Source organism: Mastigoproctus giganteus, chromosome 9, assembly GCF_048544385.1.
Source record: "Mastigoproctus giganteus isolate SK-2022 chromosome 9, ASM4854438v1, whole genome shotgun sequence".
NCBI lineage: Eukaryota > Metazoa > Arthropoda > Arachnida > Uropygi > Thelyphonidae > Mastigoproctus > Mastigoproctus giganteus.
Window position 1 is genome coordinate 175,789,906 of NC_143583.1, and position 23,472 is coordinate 175,813,377.

Consider the following 23,472-nt stretch of genomic DNA (forward strand, 5'->3'; position numbering starts at 1 on the left):
GGTAATAATTTTACAAGTTTACACATGTGCAAATGGCTTTAAAAAAAAAAAGTCATATTTTTTGTGTTATTCTAAAATTATATTTATAAGACTAATGCAAATGTACACATGTACAGGACAAAATATTTTACAAACTAAATATTTTAAGATACTAACAAATGTAAAATGACAGTTGCCACACAAAATATAATGTTATTTACAAGAGGAAGGATCATCTAGCACATAATATATAGACAGATAATACATACAAATATATTAAAACATTTTCTACAATATTCTGAATTAATAATATAGCAAGCATTTTTTTTGTGTAAACAGGAAGTGGCACTTTTCCATTTTGGACTTTACTAAAAAAATCACTTTTGGCACTTTTCATTTGGCAAATAGGAACAAGCTTTGTACTATTATTTTTCATAGCTGAAAAGAAGAATGCAAGAAATAGTAAGTATCATGTTTCGTACTTTGTATAAAAATTACGTAATTCATACTGATGAATATAATTATTTTATAAGTAACTCAAATTAAATGAAAATAAATGATACCTTAAGTCTAAATATTTTAGAGAGAAAGAGATTAATCTCCCTCTAAATATTTTAGAGGGAGATTAATTTTAGAAAATGGAAAATAATAGTAAGTAAATTTATTAAAGGCAACTAGCAATTCCTCATTTTGAAGTCCCATTCTTGAATTATAATCATTTTCAATGAAATTATTCTTAATTCTTCCTCCCTAATTAAATATTAATTATGAGGTGTGGTCATAAATTAACAATGTTACATATATAAAACATAGGTGAACTTTATCCTTTCCAAAGTAGTCCCATGAAAAGTTTACAAACTTTTTAATACTTTAACAAATAATTCTGCTAAAGGAGAGCTCCAAAATGTTAAAAATATTTTGGAGCTCTCCCTTTTGAAATACCATTCATAGTTTCTTTAAAACAGTAGAAACCCTATTACTCAGGGTGGCTGGAAAATAAAAACTTTTCCAGATAATCTGCAATGAAAACACTTGTGATTGTGTGTAATAAAACTGTAAATTTATTTACAAGGAGTGATAATTTAATTCACAGATTGATGCAAGATCTTATCATAATTATCATCTGAATCTTTGTGGATTTCTCCTTCTTGAAATACTCTCCCCTTGAACTTTACACACTTTTTCCACCGTTGTACCCATGCATTAAATGCTTCTTGCAAGCCACTTTTCGAAAGACTGCAAAGTGCTTTCATTGTGGATCTGCGAGCACCATTGTGTTGGATGCGAAACGCTTGCCTTTTAGAATTTTCTTCAGATGTGGAAACAGGAAGAAATCACACTTGGCTAAGTCCAATGAATAAGGGGAATGTGGCAGAACCTCGGCACCTATGCCAGTAATCACTGCCTGCACAATATTAATCATATGGGGCCTTGACGGAGAAACCACACCACACTGGAATATGGCCGTCCTACCAAGACACTCATTACCATACACTTCATTCACTTCTTTAACTGTTTCGATGCATTTAAGCCCCATCTGACACAATAACAAATTACGTATCGCTGTTCAATCTGTATGTCCGACACAATTCTTGCTTCAAGATGATTGACAGTGACACATAGCTAAAAAAACTTTCTTACACAACACTAGCTAGACAAGTACTGGCATGTGCATAGAGTCTGCGCAGCAGCAATCAGGGAGAGGGCCAAGTGGCAGTTATGGAAGTTCATGTGGTAAACATAAAATCTTTTGGCAGTCTGCAAATTAAATAACCACCCTTCATATATACATACTGTAATTCATATTTTGAAAAGTTCATGGCCTGCATATGAAGGGTTTATTTGAGGAGTCCAGAAACGAACTGTCTCTTGTCTGGTAACACGTTACTTTTCAAAATAGCCCCTTGTGGAATCAATACTCTTTTGCCACCATTGCTGCAATATGTTGATTCTGGTTGTGGAAAAGAAAGAAACCCAAGAGAGAAAAAGGTTTTTCTCTTGGGTCTCCAGGAATGCATCCACTGCACCAATGATGTCACTGCTGGTAGGAAAATGAATACAAGCCAGGTATTTTTTCAAATTAGTAAATAGGTGAAAGTCCAGTGGTGGTGGATCGGGGGGGGGGGGTGATGGTCGAAGATTTCAAAGCTGTACTCATGCAGTTATGGAAATAACAGACCTGTCAACAGGCACAGTGTCCTGGTGGAACAAGACTTCTTTCCTGAGTTTTCCTTGACATTTATCTTTGATGTTCTCACATAAACACCTTGCAAGGTCTACGTAATATGTCCCCATGACCATCTGGCCTTTCTAGCAACAAAATATCAGCTTCCCAAAAAAAAAAAAAAAAAAAAAAAAAAACAATTCCATTACCTTTCCAGCAGAAGGAAGCAAGTTTGAGAGGGGGGGGGGGCACATTTTGTTTACACCATTTGGACTGTTTCTTTGCCTCTGGCTGAAAGTAATGGATCTATATCTCATCCATGGTCACAAACCTTGCAAGGAAATTTGCTGGATCTACTTGAAAACAATGCAAATGTTTGTTTGACTTGACAACTCTTGTGTGTTTTTGATCTGCTGTCAACAACCCATTGTGCTGACACCTTTTTCATAACAAGAACCTCTGTTATTGTGTGGTACACACACATTCAGATGAGATACCCAAGACACTGGCAATGTACCAAACTGTCTCTTGTCAGTCACTCATTATCAGATGATGCACACTGTCTACAACTTCTGGAATGATGGACGTTGCAGGTCTTCCACAGTGTGGGTCATCTTCTGTGCTCTCCCTCCTTCGTTTAAATTTTTCTGCCAACTTCTTAACCATGGAATAGGAAGGAGCATCCTCCCCCAATACTGCAACCATATATATCTTCATGAATTGCCTTTGGTATTAGTCCCTTTTTCTTCAAATATTGGATGACTGCACAGTTTGATTTTGTTCATCTTTCCTCATTCACATAACTTTGACTTCAGGACCTGTAATTAAAAAAAAAAAAAAGAAAAAAAAAAAAAAAAAAGACATTATTGAAACAGCATGAAACTTGATGGATTACTATTTGAAGTGTTATACATTAAGTATACTGAAATTTTTAACACCGTACCACTACCCTTTCATACTTAGGACAAACTTTTCCAGTCCCCTTTGTATGCTACAACATAAGAACTGACAAAATTTAATTGGAAAAGGAAAACAATGAAGTTCTCTTGATTTACTTCCTGTGAATGGAAAATTTTGAGGCATCATATTGTCAGCAAAAATGATGTCCTTGCTCCAAGTAGTTAATAAAGTATGGACTAACTTTTTATGTTTACTGATGAACTGAAGTTTTTCTTCAACAGAAAGAACAATCCTTTTTTCTGTTTAAACATAACAGATACAAAAAACTGGAGAAGAATGAGAATGTTAAAATTAACAGTAGTAAATAACCATTACAAAATGCAAACAACACCAGTAATAGATTTCATGTTACAGATATTACCTGACTTAGACTTCCTTAGTGACCCGAGTTATTCCTCCTTGGATAATTCAGACTTTACTGTGTCAACAACTCAAGAAAATAATATTCACTTCAAAGACTTTTTTAACTCAGAAAACAGACGACATGGAAACTCAAATCTGAATAGAGCAGGTTGCATGTTCTGCAGTTTTTCCCAAAAACTATAACACAGAAATCTTGTGAATACTGCCACGATAAATAATTCGTTCAGTTGGCCAAAAATTATCCCTTTTGCACTGAACAGACTCCCTTAACTCAACATTCCTGAATCTTATAATTTGATTTCTTTTTGAGTAAATTAAAATCCATGGCCTCATACTGGCCATAAGTTTTGTCTTCATACTTGAGCTTCATGTTTTGCATTTTTAGTTTATTATAGTACACTGTGATTTCCCTAGATATTCCTCAAATCTTATACACAAAATGTTACCACTGGTCAAAAATCAGTGCCTTGCTATTTAAGAATTTCCAAGTATTAAGTCTGACTAATTCTCTTACCATAAGTCTGAATGCTAAAGGAACAATGCCACTGATATCAAAGAAACAAACGAACACTGTTTCTACTGTTAATATGTGCATGTCATCTTGACTTTTGGGGATTGAAGAGTATCTCCATTGCCAAAAACAAAACAAAAATATAATAATAACAAACATTTAATTAATACGAAGTACAGAGAACAAATTATTCAACATTCAGGGGGTAGGGATTCTCTGCAGGGTCAGGATCATTAAATTTTTCACCTTCCTCAACTTCTAACTCAACAAAGGTTAAGCATGACAAAGCAGGAGGTACAGAAGCGAGTGGCTTCCTGTAACTGTTCTGAGTTGGTTGAGTTTGTGAATTTCTCTTCTCACAGAGGATTTCTTAATAGAAAGCAGCACATTCCAACATCTTCTAAGGATTCCATTAAGTAGCAGCATACAATGATGTGTCTGATTTAATGCTTTCCTTGATTTTTACCTTGTTGCCACTAATAGTGCATTCACTTATATTCAATGCATTCGTTATGATGGCAGTTGACTGGCCGCTTTCATAGTTCTTTATCACAACCAGTTTTTGGTCCAATGTTATGGACTTTCTGACATGTTTTTCTGCACTACCAGTAGCATTATCACTTGCTGCATGCTTAGATGCCAATATTAATTTATTACATTTGCAATATCAAACTAAAGTCACAATAAATAATAAAGTGCTTTATTTTATGTCTATTCAGCACTACTAACAACAAGATTCTGAAAGTGGGGAATGCAGTACCTTACATGGATATCATGTGATGGATGAGTAAACCATTCAGGTTGCTAGACACGCAAATAAAATGAAAATGTCTGAATATTGGGTCATGTAAGTTTGAACTCACATAAACAGAACTTGCATATACAGTGAACTCACAGTGTTGTGTTCTGGGCTAGTAAAATTAATTTTACTAGCCCAGAAATCTATAGAATTTGGAAATGATAAATTAAATACTCAGCTATAAGTTACAGGACTTATTTCACTCTTTCTTTCAGTAGCTTTATCATTAAAAACTATTAAATTAACACTCTAAAAAATCTAAAATGCTAGACAATGGTTAAACAAGGAGTTACCACATGTTACTTCAAAATGGTAATGCCTGGATTTGGGGAATACAAAGGAACGGGGCCGTGCTGAGCCATTTGAGTACTTGAGGCAAGAATGAAAAATTGTGCCCTACTGTTAATCATGGCAATTATTTAATCTTTCTTTTGGCACTCCTTTCAGCTTTTAATCTGAGGCAAGAGCCTTGTTCACTTCACCTCAGCACAGCTCTGCAAAGGAATTTTGTGTTTTAGGTGCATTGACAGCTTACTATACAATCAAAGGAAGACTATCCTAAATCCAACATAATGCAGTTTTCAAAAAAAAGATCCAGTCATCAAAGCAGAAGCAAACAGAAAATGCATTCCTCAGAAATGAATATGTAGTCATGTTCTGATTTGATATTGAAAAAGCTTTTCAGTCAAATTGCAAATCTGGAATAGTTCAAGACCTCTCTGAGCCTGGATTAAGGAAAGAACATTCAAAGTTTGTGTACACAACTGTTCTTCAAAATTCAATTTATCCAAAATATCCAAGAGGACAGGAGTCCACCAGGGTTCATTTCTAAGTAATACTGTGTTTGCTATTAGAATAAATTCATTTGCACATATACTAGATACAGACACTTATGTATATGCTGATGATCTCAGTATCTCCTCTCATTCACAGTACATGACAATGACTATAACTGGCAAAAGGCATATTTTCTCCTTAATTACATATATGGTAATTTAATTTTAAAATGAATTCTTGAAGGTAGACTTCTAGAGGATGACAAACTATTGTGACAAAGAAATTCACAATGCTGGACCACAGTTGTTTATACAATGTGAACTCTATGATCCCATTAGAGATTTAAATCTGCCTAAAAGGTCTGTAGAGCTTTTAGGATCAAGAGTGAAATCTAGAATCAGCTGGTTCCAGGACCAGTCTTTCGTGGTATAGACAGTGTGAAAACGAATTGGTTTCCAGTTTTTTCCAAAGAAGACTTCACAAGCAACAACATCTCTGTAAACCAATCCAAAACTTCAGTCATTCATGTACCAGCTCACAATTCTTAACATTTCTACATAACACCTATATACTATTATTTACTTAATACATTTTTCGAAAAGCAACTCACTTTAATTCAATTACATAAAAAAAAACAATGTTATTAAATAAAAAAATTAAATAAATAATGAAATAGATGTAATTTATTTACAAACATGCACATCTGAAAATAAGTTTCTCAGTAAGAAGAATGGAATTGTTTATGACCAGTATTTTCTTTATTAAGATGAAACACATCTTAATAAAAGGATATTCAGCTTAATATCACTTAGGTTAAGACAAAGATGAGATTCTGTCAATAAGATGGCTCAGTTTTTTAGTTTTGATGTTACCCACAAACCAAGCACCAAGAATCCCAACTGATATGTACATAGCTGGAAAGGGCAAAAGATATTTAGCCTCCTTCTCTGATAGGGCTGGACACTTGAGAATTAATTCCTAACTGAAATGAAGTGACTGAGTTCTGTTCAACAAACTTTTGTTTCAAGTGATCTCCAGAATTTGTCCTTGTGAATGTGACAAGTTATTTGGTAATATCCACAAATATCTGTCTGCGTACCACCTACTGATATATGTTGAGTTCTGATATAAAGTGCATTTTAGCAATGCAAATTTGCTCCAACATGACTGATATACTAGGGAACAATGCGAGTATAAAGCAATTTTTTACGTTGGCTCATGTGCGATTTTGTCCGTGAGTAACACCAGGTGAATGCAAAACCCAGCACCAAGCTGAATGTAGCAAGCTGCACAGCAATACATACAAGTTTACAAAGCTTTAAAAAAAATGTCAACCATCAAATGTGTGAGAGCTATATTTCCTATTTACTGTAGTGTTATTGGTTGGAGACACACTGTTGTCATTCACTGTATTCACAAGATAAAATTGTGATAGTGTAGACCGACCTACGTTTTCAGGAGCTCGCATTTTTCTGTTCGAACAAAAATTTCGTGAGGCAGGATAGTGTGAGCGGAGGAGCACATTTCTGGAGGTCACCACCATAAAACAATAAAAACAATTTGCAGTTCTCACTTTATTGAGCTTTTCTGTTAGTGAAATCTAATTATAAATGGGTAGTTAACTTGATCTTATTGCAACAATACGGATAGCTGGAATTCTGTGGGTTTTTGTGTTATGGCGAAATATGTTTCAGAGATTATGCAAAAGTGGATGTGGACATTGAATGTTTCAGAATATGCTCGAATGAAGAGGAACTCGTTGCAGATGTAATCGAATCTTCTGAAATTTGTAGTGATGAAGATGGGGAACCTGTGGTTGAACAAGAAGTTTCAGTAAAAGATTCTCATCAAGGATCAGAACTTGGATGTTGATTTTTTTTCAAGCGCAGTCTAACTGAAAAAAGGAAATAACTCATATCGCACACCTTCATAATTCTCTAGCATTGAAATGTGTTTTGACAGATTATTTTGAAGTATGAAACAATTCTCTTGATAGATATGTAGCCTATGTAATGAAATTTATAATTTAATTGTAACCTTCTGCACTCTAAATTCACAATCATAATTTTCTTGTTTAATATTGTAGTACATATTATAAACAAGATTATACTGTATTGCAGCGTTTCCCAAACTTTTTTAGTCCCGGAACACTTATAAAACACAAGTTTAGCGAGAGCCAAAGAACTGTTGCTAATATTTTATTACATATGGCGCACTGTGCATCAGGAGTATCTTTATTTCCAACACATGTAAAGCCAAAATTCAAATAAGTCATTTACTTTCCTGTTTTCTTCAGATTTCTGAGGAACAAAAGGCTGCGACTGTTCATCCTCACTTTGAAGTGTGACAATATTGTGTTAGTTTTCATAGAGCAAGTTGCACTACTAGAAGTACTTTGCTTCTCGTTTTAAAGTTCCTTTTTTCAACCACAAATCTATGGTCACATATTTTAGTAATAATATTTCGAAATCTAATAATTATCAAAAAAAATTTATACAAGGAAGGGAGTTTAATTATGATATCAGTTTGCTTCCTCCTTTCTTTCAACCCGTGTACTCCAGGCTAAATCGCATACGAATGGCATATTAGATCACTATATTGCTACTTTTTTGTAGGTGTCATTACCTACAAAAGCCCACCAAAATAAAGTGTCCTGCGGTCTATTTGATTATTAGTCTATGCCATTATATTAACTAACAAAAAAAATTGTTAAATATTATAATGATACAACTATGCAAAATTTATTATTATTATTTTCTGCAGAACACAGTTTAAAAAATGCTGCTATATTGTATTAATAGAATTACATTAAATGTTCAAGCTTTTACTTGTTTTGTTGCTGATTTTATGAATAATTGATACAACAACTGTTTTTCTCATCTCCCCCCCCCCCCCGGGGGTCATTATATAGAACTTAGACTGTATGTGTATATATATATATATATATATTTTTTTTTTTTTTTTTTTTTTCATGCATCGTAAAGGGGTCGCTATGTGGTTCAGAATGTCAGTGAGGATTTTTGAATCTTCAGAATCTTGCAAACCGATTCTTTATGGCATGATAATCATGCCACTGATTTTTGTAGTTAAGATCAAATGAACTTTATATCATTATGCAGACCGCAACTATTCAAAAAATTTTTGTGCCACTCTTTGGCACAAGATAATGTTTCATCATATAACTTTTTGTTGTTTCATAACCAATTATGGAAAATTCCATATTTGGCTAAAAATCTAATGTTAATGTCTATTTTTCAATTACACATATAAAACTAATTCAAATGTGAACAATTATAACTAGGAAAGGCAATGCTAACAGCTGTTGAATCCATTTGATTGATGAGGGGAGTTGCATAAGCTATACATTTGGTTTTGTTTCTTTTTTGTCACACTTTATATTACCATTCATTTCTGAAAATAAATGGTAATGCACCATTTATATCTTGATAGTAGAAATAGATAGTCTAGATGATTTTTTTATTATTATTTACAGGGTGTGATATGGAAATAGCTAGAATACTGCAAAAATATTTCTTCAGTGAGAAAACAATGCCATCAAAATGAAATCGTATCAAATTCAATTGTAAAAGTAACTTACCATGCCAGCTACTTCGGGATCTGCATGCAGTGCTTCCAACTGATATGCATGAACCCTCCGATGACCAGACCGAAGTGAATGAAGAGACTTTCCTGACCAAGCTGATTCTGACGATCGTGCAGACCATTGACTAGCTGTACATTTGATACTTGGAGTGGCAGTTCTAACAGATATGGGCTTCTTAGGTGAGGGTACTTCTTGCAGCCATAAATGCTGTAATGCTTGTGAAGCTGTTGGCCTCTGCTGAGGTTCTCGTTGCAGAAGTGCACAAACAAAACTTCTTGCATTCTTCGAAATTTCTTGCCATAACTGTAATAATTATATGAATTCATTAAATAAAACAGTTTCTAGTAATTTAAATAAAAAATGATTGAAATAACGAATTCAAATTACTCAATCCATTAATTTCAAGTTGGCATCGCAAACACTGTATTGTATTGCAATTTTTGATTTTTTTTTTTTTTTGATAAAAAATAAATATATTAAGTCCTAAAGTAACTATTATTTTAGCAAACTTGACTCAAATTATTCAAGTTTGTTATTTTTGAAGTATTTGTAATTAGTTTTTGCAATTACAAGCACTTATAAAAGGAAAATTTTAGTTGGGAAACCCTATATTGTGATCCCTAATTAAAAATGTTTAGCTATTGTTATTATATATGAATTTAAAACACTCTTCCTTGTCCAGAGATTCCTCGACTTTTATACCCTGACCCCCCCCCCCCCCCTTTAAAACATTTCATAAATCTCTTGCCCTTTACCCCTTCCAAAACAAGTAGAAAATAAACAGATTTGATATTAAATTTAACTATAGGAATACATACTTTTACTGATCAACATGCACATACAGTACTCAAAAAGATTGAAATAAAACCGCATGCAGTCAAGGCACACTCTGGGAATCTCTGTCCTAGCATTTACTTCAATAAAAATTACATGTGTTTTCTCTCTTTTCTCCCAGGGCTGAATAACTGTGGGGAAAAAAGTGATTGTGCCCTTTGTTCAGCATAAAAAAACATAACAAATAGTATATGACATGGTCAAATGTGGGTACTTGAGTGTACAGAAGTACACACCTCATATCAAATCATTTCATGTAAAAGCCTTAGTTCCTATTACATAAATAAATAAAAAAAATTCTCCCATGATTCTTATGCTATCATATTTCTTTTCTTACTGTCTGAAAGATGTCCTTCATTATACAGTTTTGTATATATTGTTACATTAAGTTAATCACCATTAGACAAAAATTACTTAAGTAATGAAATCAATCAATTAATTTCAAGTAAGCATCAAAAATCAAAAACTGCAAAATAACTATGTATATTTTGCAATAATATTTGTCACAGTTCATTGTACTGTTCAAATTGCATATCTCTACTGTAGCAATCACAGAGAGCATATTCTTTTTAACATATAATGAATCTACATGGCCTGGCATATCCAAATATAACTTTTTCAATTTTTTTTTTTTTTTTTTTGGGGATAGATATACACATCTTAATGCACAAAATAAAAGATTTTTATTTTATAATAATATGGTTCATATACTGTATTAAAAAAAATTAATGTTATTTTTATATTTACTGGCATAAATTTAACATTTAGTCAAAATACATAAAAAATTAAATGAATTATAACCATGCTTGTTTCTTCCTTTATGATGCCATGGCAAAACTGAACAATTATAGTATGAAGTATCCAGACACTAACAACTAAATGTATTCAAACAAGGTCTTAGCCGCATAATAGTAACTGTTCTGTGGCCTTAACAACTGATAAAGGTGAGATAGTTGCTCCTCATTAAACTTCATGTGGTATAGTGAAACTATACCACATCAGAATTAAGATTTTACTGTAAACTCGTTACATACTGTGCACATAAGTACTGTTTTTAATAAATTCAGTATGTTCAAAAAGTTAATTCAAAATTAATTATGAACACAGCAAAAATTACTGTTACTGAAAAAGCTCACACAACTATAACAAAGAATATCTGTCAATACGTATACCGCACTCAAGTTGTATTTTTTACTTCCCCACTCACACCCTACATGATCAGATATCATGTAGGCTGCTTATTTAGGAAGGCCCAGGTCACACACACCCACTTTCTACTGTCAGTCGCAGAGGGTGGAGCCAACAAGAAGTTGACCTAATGACTTCTGGAGTATCAAGTTCTTCACTGCCTTGGACTTTGTCAGCGGTGAATAAACTAATATTTTATTACATCACACTCACTGAATGAGAATTTAGCTCCTGAGTTTTATTATCATTATGAAATAGAGATAGTAAAACTGGCAGTAAAGCGATCATGAAAAAATAATAGCAATTAGCAATAAAACAAAATAAAGTGAATAAATAAAAACGATGTTATTTCATACTGCTTACAGATGAAAATCGGTCAGTAAATAAATTTATATATTTCATCCCTTCCTTTCGGCCGAGAATGGGGCTTTCTTTCTAATATTATCAGGTAGTATTTAGTTCTCATGAAGATTAAAAGAAAATATCATTACTCAATTACTTTTACGATACCGCACCAGATAAAAAGGCACAGGAAATTTATTGTGCGCACGGCACGAATGTTGATTAGACGCTACTGTTAAAAAAAAAAAAACAACCCTAAACAATTTATGTAAACAATTTATGTACTTTAAAGCTATCAAGACGATGAAGCGTAAATACTGTATTTATTTTTAACTCAGCTACGTTTTGAAAGGGTCCTCCTCCTTACTATAATACTCTTCTTTTCAGTAGAAAAGAAGCCTATTAGGCTGCAGTGCTCCATGGTCCCAGGTTCGCATTTGCGCCAAAGGCCAGTGCCCCTTAATTAATACCTTCCTGGGACAACAACCATCAAATGTCATCCACGACAACAAAGATTTATATATTTTTCGCAAATATGTACCTCAGGGGCGTTCCTAGGGTATGTGGCGCCCGGGTGTTAATTGAAATTTGGAGCTGTTACAGGTTTTCCGGAGCCCCTTGAACGTTGGCGCCCGGATGCAGTACACCCTTTCACCCTCGGGACGGCCCGAGCCTGATGTACCTTATTTTACATTTAACACATTGCATATCACAAAACAATCCAATTGTTTACAAAGCCTCCAAGACATAGACCACACAATTCTAAAAACACTGGCATTTGTTCATTACCATTTTACTCGACTCGCCTAACTTATATTTCAAAATCATTAGTTATCTTATCTTTATCTAACGATGATGCATCTCATGTTTGACTGATAGTACTGCTGGTTCTACTACTAAACGGTCCATGACATGAGTGATCTTAAAACAATTTAAACTTCAATTTGGAAAACGATCTTTTGCCATTGGCCAGAGTCATGTGAAGGATTACTAAAATCAATAAAATTATTTTTCTTAATGTAATATAAGTGTGATACCACGACGAAAATATTTTCTTATGGGTGATAAGAAATAAATTTTTTTTTTTTTTAAATTGCTTTATATGTCACTTTTTTGTTTTTGCGTGTTTATTTCGCATGCATAGGTTCAATCAGTTTCATTTGATATGTATATGAGGTATGTGATCAAAAAACTTCGAGACTTTTTTTGAAAATGCGGTTGTAGCTATGACTATCTAGTCATAGTAACGCATGAATCACTTGTTTATCTGGTCAATCTGAATAAGCACGCATTGAATGCCTTTGTTTCGTCGCATTTTAAAAATGAGCGATTTATTGAGAAGCGAAATTTGTAAACTCGAATTTTCCTCTACTTTCAAATTAGGAAAAAGTGCAACAGAAACCCGCGAAATGTTAAAACAGCTTTCGGAAAAGATGCTATGTGAAGTTCAGACTTATAAAGGGGCTGCTGTTCCTCGAAGATTACTTTGCTCGTGTTTGTGATCTGATCAGAAGCGATCGACGTTTAACCAACAGCAAGGCTGATTGATAGTGAAACTGCTATTTTTATGGGACATGTCAAATACAAGATTTGGGAATTCGAAGCATTTCAGCAAAATCGCTTGGCACACCTAAGTCCTCAGCTGGATATCATTATTTTTCTCTTTCTTGGTGATTCCTTTCTTTCTCTCTCTCTCTCAAGGTAATTCAGAATTTTTATTTATTTATTTATTTATTTTTGGCTGGTGCAGCATTAGCCTCAGGCTTCCTTGCACCATATGACTAATAATAATCTGTGCCCGTGGAAAACTCAGTCTTTTCAAAGGCCAAAAAAAGCAAGACAAAAAAGGGGCAGGAATGAAGATAAAATATTCATCAATAATAATGAATTTGGCCAGAATGGTCAAAATATCAGTTCTAACGCAGTAGTGCGACAAAACAGATGAAAAGTAGGTTTCGGAGTCTTGGCATCTGCATCTTTGGCGTTTCACATACGTAATAATAAACTTCCAGAGTACTTTTTTTTTTGTTGTTGTTGTTTGTTTCCTAACTTTAAAACATCCTTCAAAGGTCAGAGATCTGTAACTACCGAGAAAATAATTCAGAATACGACACAACTACATATTAGCAATTCCAAAATAAGCCATCAGAAAAGCTTCTAGAAGTTTCAGAAGGGTTGGGTACACAGTGTCAAGCTTACCTAGAAGCAGATCCATCAGCACATTAAGCTTCATCAGTCCCGAACTTTTTGATCACGCCTCGTATATTAACATTTATTAAAAATAAATATATTTATTTCTTGCTCTACTATTAATTCATTTATCATTTTCGGAGAGGGGGCAGCAGTATTGCAAAGTTTGTGAATTCCGGAATTACTCTATTATCAGAGCGGTAGGCACTGCCTTTCCTGATTCAGGTTTTTTTTTTTTTTTTTTTTTTGCGTATCAACTCAGGTGAGTGAGCCAGGTTTTGTTGTGTGTGACAGAGAGAGAGAGAGAGAGAGAGAGTTTGTGTATTTATTGCAAACTGCTCACGTGGAACAGATATGCAAAGCCCTCCACGACCAGGGGTTTACAAATAAGGATATTACACGGATTTTTCTGGGGGAACAAAGTTATAAACAGAACATGTTAAAAACATTTAAACACAGACAATGTTTAAATAAACCACTTCTGAGAAATGAGTTGGATTAATTATTTTGATATATATATATATATATAGAAGAGAAATAGACAAAGGGTACTTAAAAATTTATCCACACAGTTGCGAGGTCGAAAGGGACGTGTCGTCAGTCACAGTTGATAATTCACGGTCTGCGTAAGCATTTATAAACAATTTCCATAGTACAGTACTAGTAACTTTTGATGTCAGTAATGCCTGACCACAATAGTTTGAACAGTGGAAGACAAATTATAATGAATCCTCATCGTGAGAAATCTACAGCCTGGACTTAATATCAAGATGACCGACGGCGGGCAGGGCAAGTTGGAATGTCGCCATTAAATTTCACACAGAGAGTCACCATGTCCTGATTAGAAACGACCGTAATAATGTGGTGGATGCAGCCAAAATGAAGCTGTTTTTCGATGCGTGATTGAGAGACACATGGACAGCCTGCAAGCCAGACGATGTGTTTCCCAATAGTGCAGTTGGTAGCAAATTTGTTGAGGACAGCATCAATTTTCTGTACTTGTTTAAGCATGTGATGAGGGACGGAGCGATCCGAAAGATATACGCGAACTGTAGAGAGCAAATTGCGAGGATCACTCTTAAGTTGAGCAGGCGGAACCCTACAGCCACAGAGACATGCCAAAAAGAGGGAGATATGATGAGCCCAGTGTAATAAAGAATGTAAAATCAACCTTACTGTAATAAAGAGTCTTTCATCTATAATTGAGGGTAGCCTACGACTACCTAGAGCCAGGGCCATCGTTGTAATACAGAGCTGGGGTGGGATCCTATGTAGATTGCTCACTTGAGGAGCTAGAATTCTTCCGCAAAAATCACTGATAATGGTCGGTGCGGCTAAAGCAGTGGGAGGTACACAATAGACCTCATATTTCATTGTAATGGCTTTATCTGAAATATAAATGCAGGTGTTGTTTTGCTTTCCACTTGAGGTTTGCAGCGTGAGTGAGGAGTTTGTCAATGTGATGGATGAATCTTAGTTTGGTATCAAAGCCTACCCCTAAATCATAGTGAGCGAATACAGCTGGAACAGAGGCTTCTCCAAGCATGGGTGAGATGGCAGCTGGGTTGTTCTTCAAGGAGTAAATCATGCATTCTGATTTTTCCGGTTTGACGTTGAAGTCAACTGTACGATGTAAGTGACAAATTAGAAGTATGCTGTTTGATATTGTCTGTGTTCTCAACAAGATCTGCATTGGTGTTTTGACTGGTTTAAGAATTTTGAAATGATCAGCAAATGTCAGCACATCTGATCTTTGGGACTACAAATGGAGAAATTATAGCAGTAGAGAGGATGCCTCCTTGTCCAATGCCTGTTGATATCCGTTTGATAAATATTTCATCATGAGCATGTACTGCAAAGAGGAGCGATAAGAAGTACAAGACGTCTTCGCCAATGCAGAAGTGGTTCTTGAGCAGTCGATGGAGAGAAGGTATGCGTATGGCATCAAAATCTGCTTCCATGTCAATGTTAGTGACGGCAAGTTCTTTCCACTCAAATGCAGACAAAATTCTATGGCTTGCGGCCAGGAGATGTTGATCCATTTGGTAATAGGTAATGAATTTGGGGGGGGGGATCATCTGCAAGAATCTTTGGTGAAAACAGACAGAAGAATTCTCGCGAGTAATTTCAGAAGGCATGACGAGTTGGCAATAGTCTAAAATGCTTTTCGAGTACTGTTATATGAACTTTCGGAATTGGCCTCACCAGATCGATGTTCCATTCAGGAGGGAAAAGTGCGTTTTGAGAGCGCAGCATTAATATTTAGCAATGGCTGGATGATGTATGGCAGATGGAATACCTCAGTCCAAGGCATCGCAACATGGACTGAGGTATTCCATCTGCACCTGCAAAAGGTGGGATTGAGTTCAAGGCTGCTGAATTGTTGCGTAGATATGGATATCAATGTCAATTGACCTTGTCCATAGGGACTAGGAAGCCGATCTTAGTGAATTTGACCCTGCAGTGTCATCAAATTGTGTTATGAAGTCTGTCCAACTCTTTGATGTATTATGTCTGTATAAATAAAATGTGTTCAGGCTTCAAGTTGCATCCTGTGCAACCTGAAAAACTCAACATGACTCAAGGAGAAAAAAAAACAATATTGTCACCGCCTGAAATCGATAGCTCCGACAGAAGCCTGTAAGAATTCCTCATTCGCAGACGGGATTCGAACTTGAACTTTTCAAAACAGAAGTTTGCTAGTCCTCCGTCATGGAGGACCAAATAACTTCTGTATGATTTCACATGTGTGTGTGCGCGCGCGCGACTTCAAGAATACTCTTACGCAGACTCAATTATAGTAGGTTGGAGGAAGGAAAAATATCCTCATGAAAACGGAATCTAACAACAGACAGTGCTTGAGAGGAACCCGGGCATGGCTCTGTTACCAGGACCCATAAACCCATACGCGATATGACTAGGGGGTCTCCCCATAAATTCACTGCAGGAGTCCCTATACTTTATTGAGGAAGGGTGTTTTCGATTACATTAACAGCTGTAAAAAGAAGGGCGAAATCACAACTTTTAATGAGGTCAAATTATACAGCTGTATATATATATATTTGAATAATGGCTTTAAAAGTTAGAATGAAATAAAAAAAAATAAATAATAATAATAATAAATATAAAGCTATCATTAGAGGCAGAAAAATGCACATCCTCCACGTGATGCCCAGTACATAACAGACAATCAATATAAAAATAAAAATAAAATTAATACATATGCAAGTAGCATGGCAAAACTGTAGAGCGAAAAATTAACATAAAAAATTAAAATCAACAGGGAGAGGGAAAGTAAAGGTAACAAGACTGAAACTGTAGCCGAAAGTCTCCAAATAATTTAGAAGTTCAATTAAATCCAATTAATAATAAATCCATTTTAAATTTAAAATATAAAGCCAATTATATAATAATTTAGCGGCACCCCCCCCCCCCTGTAAGGTACCAATGTAACAATGATAGTTCCGAGAGACGTGAAATATCACCAAAACGGAACTAAAACGAACTAACAAAATAATAGACTGACCATTATGCCCCATATCGACGGAGGACCACGAGGTCAATAAGTCATGGAATCGCTGCATTTCAATCGCTAGACAAATCGTCGCAAAGGCGAACCGATCGAAGGACCAAACCACCCCTTCCTCCTCCGATCGATCCACAAATGCACAGGATTTGCACAGCGGTGGTCCTTATGCAGCGAGAAATAAACTATAGAACAGACAGCACTCCAGAGCAGAGCCACGCCACCGACATTTCTGAGCAAAGCAGACAGGCTGCCAGGGCAGGTCATGGGGTTCTGTCAATGATATATAGGAATTTTGCTAGCAGGGAAAAGGAGGTGATTATCCCTCTGTATAAGGCAATGGTCAGGCCACGCCTTGAGTACTGCGTACAGGTCTGGAGGCCTCATTTTAGGAAGGATGTAGATTTGCTTCAGCGTGTACAGAGAAGGGCAACAAGATTGGTGAGGGGAATGAAGGCATCCTCTTATCAGGAGAGGCTTAAGTTCTGTAAATTTGCAGCAGCTCGAGACTAGGCACCTGCGCGGTGATCTGATTGAAGTACATAAGGCCTTGAATGGGTTGAGCACGCTGAATTATAATGGGATCCTTTCACTTGTTCAGATTACGAACCTAAGGGGGCATAAATTCAAATTAAGAAAAGACAGATGTAAAATAGATGTGCGGAAATTTGCCTTTAGCCAGCGGGTGGTTAATTGCTGGAACAAACTTCCATCTGTCGTTGTGGAAGTTGATAGGTTGAATAAATTTAAGGAGGAACTGGACAGGCATTTGGAGGGAATGTGTGATTTTTTTTTTTTTTTGGCTGATGCTGCATAAGCTCATACACTTGCTTTCTTGCATCACATGCCACTGCTGCTACTACTACATTATGTAAGCTTAACCAGCTTTTATAGACAGAAAAAGGAAAATAAAATATAGATGGCGGTTTATATTTATTATTATTTATTTTTTTTATTTCATTCTAACTTTTAAAGCCATTATTCAAATATAAATGAGTGGCAGTAGTGGGTTTGACGTGCTAAAGCTGCGACTATACCGCCATCTATATTTTATTTTCCTTTTTCCCGTTTAGTAAGTCATGTTTTTTTTTTTTTTTTTTTTTTTTGTTATTTGTTGGCGCATCGGCTTCTGTGGCCATATTGCACCTACCAAGGTTTTTTTGCATTTTCTACTCTGATCCAAGCCCGATGCGGGATTCGAACCCGCGACCTTTGGGTTGCCAGGCAGGCACTTAGTAAGTCAAAAATGGAATAATTCGGGAGGAAAAAATATTATTTTATTTATTATTATTATTTTTTACAATGAATTAATAATGAAAAGTTTAGATTTTGTTTTTACGGTTATATAAGCTTTTGCTGGAAATTTCATGATTTTGCTTTGTTATTTTCATGTCTAAAAATAATCAAAATAAAACTGCTTTAAGTTCTACATAAATCTTTTACTCTCGAATTACTGAATTTTTATGGAGTTGAACTAACTCGTCTTAATTTTTAAAATAATTACTCTAACAGAAATTATCAAATGATAGTAAAACAGTGACAATGAACAACAGTTGAAGAAAAATGGGTGGGGCCGAATCTTTAAAGTCAAGGTTGACACTGGATCTTCAGTTGATGCAACGTAGTAATAGCATCACTTAAAAATAGGGGAGAAAGAGAATACTCATATGTCACGTCTGTACTGTTTAAGCTTAGGGGTTTGACAAACTAATATCAACGTCTTAAATATAATGATCCTGAGCAAAGAGGTCTTAACCTATTTTGGAATGTAGTGTTGTAAAGATCAACGTTATGGATTACGTCTACATAAAAAAGCATGGTATAAGCCTTAAAAATTTTTTTTTAAGTAATACAATCGCTCAACTATGTAGTTTTAAAAAGATCTTTTGTTAAACTGAACTCGATCGTTCCGAAACTTAAAAGGCACAAAAGATCGACTGTTCTTCGCGGTCAATGACTGCAAGACGTTTGGTAAAACGTCCACTCATACCCATAACAGGCCTCATTCGGAAATAAAGATTAGGTTGAACGATAGCGTCGCAGGCTTCTCAAGACTTACAATAGAGGAAGTGAGTGAGAAAGAGACTAAAAACACATTCCATCAGCTCTAACAAACCTTTACGTTCCACTCCCTTCGTGTAGGGATTACATATATACTTTATTGAAGGTTCATATTGTCAACTTTCCATATGTAAATATCGTGTCTAGACACAAAAGAAAAGAAGCCGGATTTTGCAACTTAAAACAAATATTTCGAAGAAAGTCGATTTTTTGAACTCTTTCTTATCCGACTTGCAGATAAACTGAAAAATTTGTTACCCTGTAAGAGAAATCCATATCAAATATATTTGTTAAAGGCTATCGCTATCTAAAATGATTTACATTTTTTTCTTACGACACTGTTTAATTAAATTCACATTATTCTCATGTCTTCGTAATAAGTTTTCCATTTATGTTTAATCACGCTTACAATTTCTGCCGTTTCATGTAACCGCTTGGAGTGCTACAGTACGGGGGGGGGGGGGAAGAGTTGGGAACTGAAAATAAAATGTGGTGTTTATCGTATCGAAACGGAAAGTTTCACGGAAGGAAAGGGCAATGTTTAGTTCCAATATGGATAGATTCCAAGATCAATTGGTACATATTATTAAGACAAAAAAGAGACGTCCTTTTCCAATGAAATTTCCGTTCTCTTTGATGCCAAGCAAAATAAAAAATGGAACACAAATAGAAAGCAGTACTCTGTCATAATGTTAGTATCATAGGTAGGATATAACTCCTGAGGATTCACTGAAGACGAAGCAAGTAGGAGGGAATAAACATTTTCCTGACCCAAAAGAAACTGCTAATACAGTTCCTGAACCGACAAAAAAAGTAACCTATCATTTATAGGGTGACCATATGCTTTTGGAGCAAAACCAGGGCAAAATGTGTTCGCAAAGAAGAAAATCCGGGGCAATGTGACTGTTTGAAAGAGGGAATCCGGACAGGACCGGATTTTTCATTACGCACCATAGGCACAGTGCCTAGGGCCTGCAAAATGTTTAGAGCTTACGAAGGAAGGGGAAAAAAAAAAAAAAAAAAAAAAAACCAACAACAACAATAACGCTCCACTCTTTTCACTTAACGAAAAACGAGCTGAGAAACGTGTGCAATCCACTGTTGTCGAAACTAGAAGAATCCAAGTGATGGTCACTACATCAATTGAGGTGGTTTATCACTTATTATAGTTGAAATTTGAGTCACGTTAATTGACGTGATTCGCACTCGCAGTCAAAGTCTTAAAATAGAAGAAAAATTTATCCCCTCCCCCTTTTTCAGCACATTTCGTAATAAAAGTGCCTAGAAACACCAAAATCCAGTCCTGAATCCGGGACAACACCAGGACAACATTAGTGTTCGCGTCTTTTTTAATTATATGCACCTTCTTAAGTAAAGAAAATTATTTTCTAATTTTCTGAGTACTTTAATAATATTTTATTTAGTTTGTTAATAAATAATTTAAATTAATTAATTAAATTGGCATCGTTTTGGTTATATCATATTGTGAATGCCTTCACAGCGAGTTGCCATGGTATTGTACTACCTTGAATAAACAATTCACCAGTGGAGAAGACTACTGTTATTTATTCTCAGCAGATACCACCAATGGTAGTACAATACCATGGCAACTCGTTGTGAAGGCATTCACAATATGAGATATAACCAAAACGATGCCAATTTAACTACTTTGGTAGATGGCTACGTTAAAATGATGCTTTTGCACTAACCTACATGTTAGTCACCCTACCTCGTAGCATGAAGCCTTTGCCCTTAAATATTTTATAATTTAAATTTAAAATTAAGTTTAAAAACGTGCAACAAAATACGTAACGAATGAAATTTGTAATTTTTTTAAAGGTGGGATAATAAAGTTACATTAAAATCTGTTCACATTATATAAATGAAAAGAAAAGAACAGTTTTTATTTTTTTATTTTGTTAATTCAGTGGTAATCATCACAAAATATCAAGTGCACTTAGTTAAAACGCAAAATTCATTTTGCATTTTAACTAATAATAACCGAAAGTATTGTTGTGTTTGAGAACTGAAAGTCTAGCATGATTATTTATTGTTTGCGTAAGGTTCTACACTGAATAATTCCATTATTAAGTAACTCGGAAGCCATAAATTCCTTAGGAAGTTAGTGTTAGTTAACCTCTATGGTATAGAAAAATAAATCAATAAAAAATTTACAGTTTAAATAAAAAATTCTGTTATGAGCTTGGCACTTAATTTTAATTAAGATGGCCACCAATCGAATACAGAAAGTTAGTTTCTTTTAGAAGTTATAATGCCTATTATACTTACCAAGTGCTGATTTCAAAATCTAACCTTGTTAAACACTGTGTACAAAAATATATCTTACTTTAAATTTTCAGAATCAACTCAATGAGTACAAGAAAACAATGTACAGGTTCATTTAGCTTAACCCTTTTCAGAGGAAAATCATGTTCCACAACTTGTGACGAATATAAGAATTCAGTGAAATGCAAATTTCTAATCATGGTGTCTCAGAATTTTTGGGGACAATTAACATGGAATCCATTTTCCAAGTTTTGTCACTTTTTGGGGACAATTAATGTGGAATCCATTTTCCAAGTTTTGTCACTTTTTTGGAGTCGCGTTAATTGTGTGATAAATGGATAAGTACAGTTGAGTCGAGTTGCTGAACAAGTTATGTAACTATAAGATAGGACAAGTTTCAACTGTTGCTTTCAAACTGCTGTCAAATTGAATAAATCGTACCTGAACTTCTGAAACCAACGACGGTACTTCCTTTTCCACACTTCCATAAATACACCCGCATGTATGAACTGAATTCAATAAAGGGAATACTACTGAATTCAATTCATAGAGCACAATATGCTCCTCCGAAACTTTCATATTCTTTTGAAGGTTACAGAAAAACACAGCGCTCTTCACTAGCTAAAATTTACCCATTCGATTCTACGTAGTAATAACTATTCCAAAGAGTGCCCAAAAACAAAATTAATTTAACGTAGTTTTGAAAGTGCAGGAAACCTCATAGAAAACAATGAACACTTTAGATTTTAGGGAAGCTCGTTTACCAGAGAATCCTGGCTTGCCTCAAGGCAACAAACACCTTTCTCTGTCACAAACTTTACGGCACGCTGTAGCATGTAGTAGTAGCAGTAATGGCAAATGAAGAAAGAAAGCAAGCTTATACAGTATCTGACAAAAAAAAAAAAAAAAAAAAAACTGCACTCATCCGTACCCTGCAGGAATTTGTCTAGTTCTCCCTTGAATTTATTAAACCCATTCTCCTCCACAACAGATGGGGGTCTGTTCCAACAATGAACCACAAGCTAGCCGAAGGTAAACTTCCGCACATCTATCCTGCAACCGTCCTTCCTATATCCATCCTTCCTCAACTTGAATTCATGTGTGTAGTCTTAGCAAGTAGAATAATACCATTAACATTCAGCTTACTCAATCCATTCAAGGCTTTAAACACCTCAATCAGATCTCCACGCAAGTGCCTGGTCCCAAGACGCTGCAATTTGCAGAACTGGAGCCTTTCTAGGTAAGAGCACCCTTTTATCCCCTTCACCAAACTGGTTGCCCTTCTCTGCACCTATTCCATCATATTTATATCCTTCCTAAAGTGAGGCCCCCGGATCTATATACAGTACTCAAGACGCAGCCGAACCATGGCCTTGTACAAAAGGATAATCACCTTCTAATTCCTGCTAGAAAAGTTTCTGTATATCATTGATATCCCCCGATGAGCTGTCCTGGCAGCATATCTGCAATTCTAATAGAATTTAATGTCTGCACTGCACAATTACCTTCTTCAGGTCTTTTTCATTCTCCACTGCCCTTTGTGTAGTACCACACAGTTGGTAAGTTACTCTTGGGGTATGGTAAGCTTAACACTTAACTAGACAAATAACAAAATGGGTTAAAATTAGTGAAGGGCATAAGTGCATGAATCCTTTAAATGATAAGAATAAAATCGAAATAATCGGTTACTACCTCCATTATGCCCACCAATAGTTAAAAATATCAGATAAAATACGATTTACAAGCTGGTGTAAATAATACAAACCAATTCAATAGTCACTGGCCCTCGTAAGTAGCACAGTTCGCAGAATCTCCGTCCTCCCCAAACCGGGTGGAAAAGACCTGAGTTCGAATTCCATCGATGACGTGAGGAATTTATGGGCACTTT

At 35.2% G+C, this 23,472-nt stretch overlaps 1 protein-coding gene across 2 annotated transcripts in view; it reads right to left on the reverse strand.

Moving 5' to 3' along the window:
- Nucleotides 1-321: 321 nt before the first annotated feature.
- The window catches only part of LOC150080901 (serine/threonine-protein kinase H1 homolog), a 95,737-nt gene continuing 72,586 nt past the window's right edge, over nt 322-23,472 (reverse strand). The window contains exons 2-3 of one of the 2 annotated variants that reach the window (XM_090381227.1): nt 9,152-9,460; nt 322-417 (exon numbers count right to left, since the gene is read on the reverse strand). In XM_090381227.1, coding sequence (XP_090237353.1) covers nt 412-417; nt 9,152-9,460 — 315 coding nt within the window. In that variant the 3' untranslated portion in view covers nt 322-411. Of the gene's footprint in view, nt 418-9,071; nt 9,461-23,472 lie in introns of those variants that run through there. The other variant, XM_090381226.1, reaches the window with a different exon arrangement.